This window comes from Malania oleifera, chromosome 8, assembly GCF_029873635.1.
Source record: "Malania oleifera isolate guangnan ecotype guangnan chromosome 8, ASM2987363v1, whole genome shotgun sequence".
NCBI lineage: Eukaryota > Viridiplantae > Streptophyta > Magnoliopsida > Santalales > Ximeniaceae > Malania > Malania oleifera.
This window is the reverse complement of record NC_080424.1, coordinates 85,362,181-85,365,994: the sequence shown is the minus strand read 5'-3', so window position 1 is coordinate 85,365,994 and position 3,814 is coordinate 85,362,181. Positions and strand designations below refer to the sequence as shown.

Genomic DNA, 3,814 nt, shown 5'->3' with positions numbered 1-3,814 from the left:
GAAGATGAACAGCGTACTTCGGGATGGCCGGAGAAGATGGAAGACGCCAAGAACTGAGAACAAAGGAGAGACTGCTGCTGCTTGTAAGATGCCCACGATGTAACGCTGCTGCTGCTCTCGCCGGCGACGAAGATGACGATTGAAAAGTTAAGAGTTGATGAGAGACTGTCGGAGAGGTTGAGCGAACGATAAACGAGCCTGAGAGAGACAACCGAGAGATGTGGCGAGCACTGGGAGGGATACCGGAGAAATAGATTGGGACTGAGATGAAGCCAGAAAGATGAGAGACGGCCGGACGGCAGAAAGACGGAGAACCTGAGCTTCGGCCACCAACGGAGAAGAACCAAACGACTGGGTTGCAAGACGACCAAAAAATTAAAAAGGTAGAGAGAGAAGCGAGCTACGCCGGAGAAGACAGGGTCAGCGTGAATCCGGTGGGTGTGCGGCGGCAAGGTAAAAAGTGTAGATATCTCTAATAATAACACCAATCTTCTGATACACGATGTATACATTTAAGTGGTTAATAAAGCTTTAAACTTGTCTTTAAAGGTTTTAGGTTGGAATTTTGTGATGGGTGAGGAGGGTCGCGGAATGATCATTTCGCGTGGGCCGACCCTTATAAAATAGAAAGAATTATAAAAACAGCAAATGCATGACAGCAGGAGTAATTTTAAAATTTCAATTTTCCGCTTATGGAAGTCCAAACAGAAGTCGAATTATTAATACGTTATTTAGAAATGTATTACTCTCTCTCTCTCTCTCCCTAAAAAAATACACATAGGAACTTAATGCTGCACGCAATAATGGCTGATCGGGTTGGGATCTCAGCAGCTAGCTAGCTGGCAAGTTCTCCAACCACTCAGGAATTGGAGGAATCAAAGGGCGATGACACCATAATAGGGCTCCTCACTCTGTGGTTTCCCCCCCCATTTTCCACCCAAACAATCGTCCCATACGAATTCATTCCACTCTCATACCTCACAGTCAGTGTATAACTCAGCTTCTCATTCTTCTTGCTGAAAACCAGAGTCTTCGGGGACACCGTGACGGTGGCATTACTCGGGGCCACCACCTGGGCCGTGTAAGTCGCCGCTCCGACTCCCACATTAGTCACCGTCCTTTGAAATCTCTTAACCAGGGTTGCGGTCGAACCCAGCTTGTACAAAGCCATAAATGACGGGTAATTGAGATCATATGAAAGGTTGGAGCAGTTACTGATGTTCGATCTGGTAATCGTTATGATCTGCTCCCTGGTAAAGTTCGAAGAACAGAGGAGATTGAGGTAATCCTGTGCAGTGGCGTCGTATATTAGACCTGGATCAAGAGCTCGATTTGGGTCGACGTGACCTGCTCCTATGACGAGAGGCGAAACGAGGCTTGAATTAAAGTCATTGTCCTGAATTGGGTTGAAAGTGTTGTCTAATGGGTTTGCTGTAGTCATCATGGCGGAGCGAATCGCCGCCGGACTCCATTCCGGGTGAGCCCCTTTTAAGAGCGCAGCCACGCCCGCCGCGTGGGGACAAGCCATGGATGTCCCTGATAGCATGTTGTACTCACTTTCTAAATATGCATGTGGCCCAATCGTGGCTGCAATTTGGTTTGGTATCCAGGCGGCCAGAATTCGAGTCCCCGGAGCCATTATGTCCGGTTTCAAGATTCCAGGAAAGGCGGGGGCGGGGCCTCTCGAAGAGTAGGCGGCGGCGACGGGCGCAGGTTTTGTCCCCAAGCGTGTTTGCTTGAACTTGATGCTAACCGTAGGATTCGAGCCATTTTTGGCATATTGGATTACCGCCGCTGCATCCCTCGGAGTAATCACGACTCCTGGAGCTGGAAATCGATCCAATTCATAAAATGAGGGGTCATCTGAGATGTCGTAGATGAATATTGCTGCTCGTACTCTGGATCCGGCAATAATATTTACCTGGGAAGAGACGAACTGATCATGGTCGCAAATGATGACAGCGTCGGGATCGGCTTCATCTAACAAGACGGTAGAGTTGCAGCCGGATAGTGTGGCGTTGTACACCAACGGCGCTTCCTGTACGGGAACATTTGCGGGGAACATTGTCCATCCGACGACGGTTAATCCATTTCCCAGAGTTATTGTTCCGGCGAATTCCCGATCGACGGAGCCAGCCGCGACGATCAGAGCCCATGGGATTCCTTTGGATGTGGTCCCAAGGCCGGATGATCCTCTGTTTCCCGCCGAGGATACAACTAGCACCCCCTTAGTCATGGCTCCGAAGGAAGCTATGGCAATTGAATCCTCATACAAAGGTACGGGTAATCTGTAGCCTAAGGAGAGGGAGACCACATCGACGCCGTCAGCGACGGCTTGATCAATGCCGGCGAGAAAATCAGAGTCGGAGTTTCCCTCCTTCCAAAGGACCTTGTACGCAGCCAGCTTCGCGCGTGGGGAAACTCCTCTTGCTGTTCCCTTCGCATAGCCAAAGTATGACACGTCTTCCACGTAGTTCCCGGCTACCGTGGAGGCCGTGTGGGTTCCATGGCCGTCGGTGTCCCTAGCGGAGTTCATGCTGATATTAAGGCTGGGAGTTTCAGCTAGAAGCCCCTTGTTGAAGGACCTAGCTCCTATTAGCTTTAAATTACACATGGAGGAGTTGAACTCCTTTCCATCTTCGCATTTGCCCTTCCACCTCGCCGGAATCGGGGTCATGCCGGCGTCGTGGAAGCTCCTGCTCTCGGGCCACACCCCCGAGTCGACGACCCCCACAATGACGTCCTTGCCGTAGTCGGAGGCTGGCCAAAGACCGGTGGCGGGATTGAGAGACAGGAACTCCGGAGTGTGTGTCGTGTCGGGAAGGATTTTCCCCGCGTCGCGATAAGCTGAGATGAATCCCGGACTCTTCTTGAGATTTTCCAGTTCTTCTGGGCTTAGGACTGCGCTAAAACCATGAAGGGCGTTGTCGTAAGTGTAGAGAAGATTAGGCTTGTCAGCCTCTGCACCTGCCGCCGGCGCTGCGGTGCCGGCCACCTTGATGGAATCAATGGTGGCGGAGTACCAGTGGTGGTGGCTGGGAAAGGCCTTGGGCATGAGGGACTTGTCCATGTGGACGATGTAAATGGACCTGGAGGTCCCTGTCCCAGAGACGGCATGCAAAGCAAATGGCAAGATGAATAAGGTTGCCAGGAAGATGAAAGGAGAAAGCCAATGAGCAAAGGCCAATCCCATACTGATTAATTTCTGATCCTTCGTGGATCTGAAAGAACAAGACCATGTACCCCTTTTATGCCACATTATGATTTATGAGTGGGTAGGAATGGATCATAAAGTAGAGGAATCAATTCTCTCGGCGGGGTCCGTGGCGGCTTTCTCAATTGGTTGAACTGAACTTACAATTATTTATTTATTTATTTATTTGGGTGAATGGGCTTGATTTAATTTGGTCCTGTGGACTTGGTGCAATATCGCCTCTGTGGCCAAGTCGTACAACACCTTGTTTCATCTTTTTTGATAAACAATTAATGTTGCCGTTGTGGACTTTCCCATCCCTCACCCCATTACCAAAAACTAAACAGACATTTCGTAATTCTTATCCGACTCAGGGAGCCGAAGAAAAATTGAATAATGGCGGTCAAAATTCGTACATTGGCTGTCCTTGTCAGCGCGTCTACACTACTTTCTAAAAAGGAAAAGATAAATTGCTAAATTTCTAACTATTTATGCTACTTTTTAATTTTTTTTAAATAAAAAATGTGTATTAATGTTTGTGATATTTAGAATGTGTCAAAGATAATTTTTTTATTTTTGTTGTCAGAAAAAGTCTATCATATTAGATGGGAATATTAATTT

General features: G+C 48.4%; 1 protein-coding gene across 1 annotated transcript; it reads right to left on the bottom strand.

Annotated features, from left to right (window-relative positions):
• Nucleotides 1-665: 665 nt before the first annotated feature.
• On the bottom strand, nt 666-3,493 carry LOC131163067 (subtilisin-like protease SBT3). Its single transcript, XM_058119771.1, has one exon. The coding sequence runs from the start codon at nt 3,257-3,259 to the stop codon at nt 860-862; it is 2,400 nt and encodes a 799-aa protein (XP_057975754.1). The 5' UTR covers nt 3,260-3,493; the 3' UTR covers nt 666-859.
• Between the last annotated feature and the right edge of the window lie 321 nt (nt 3,494-3,814).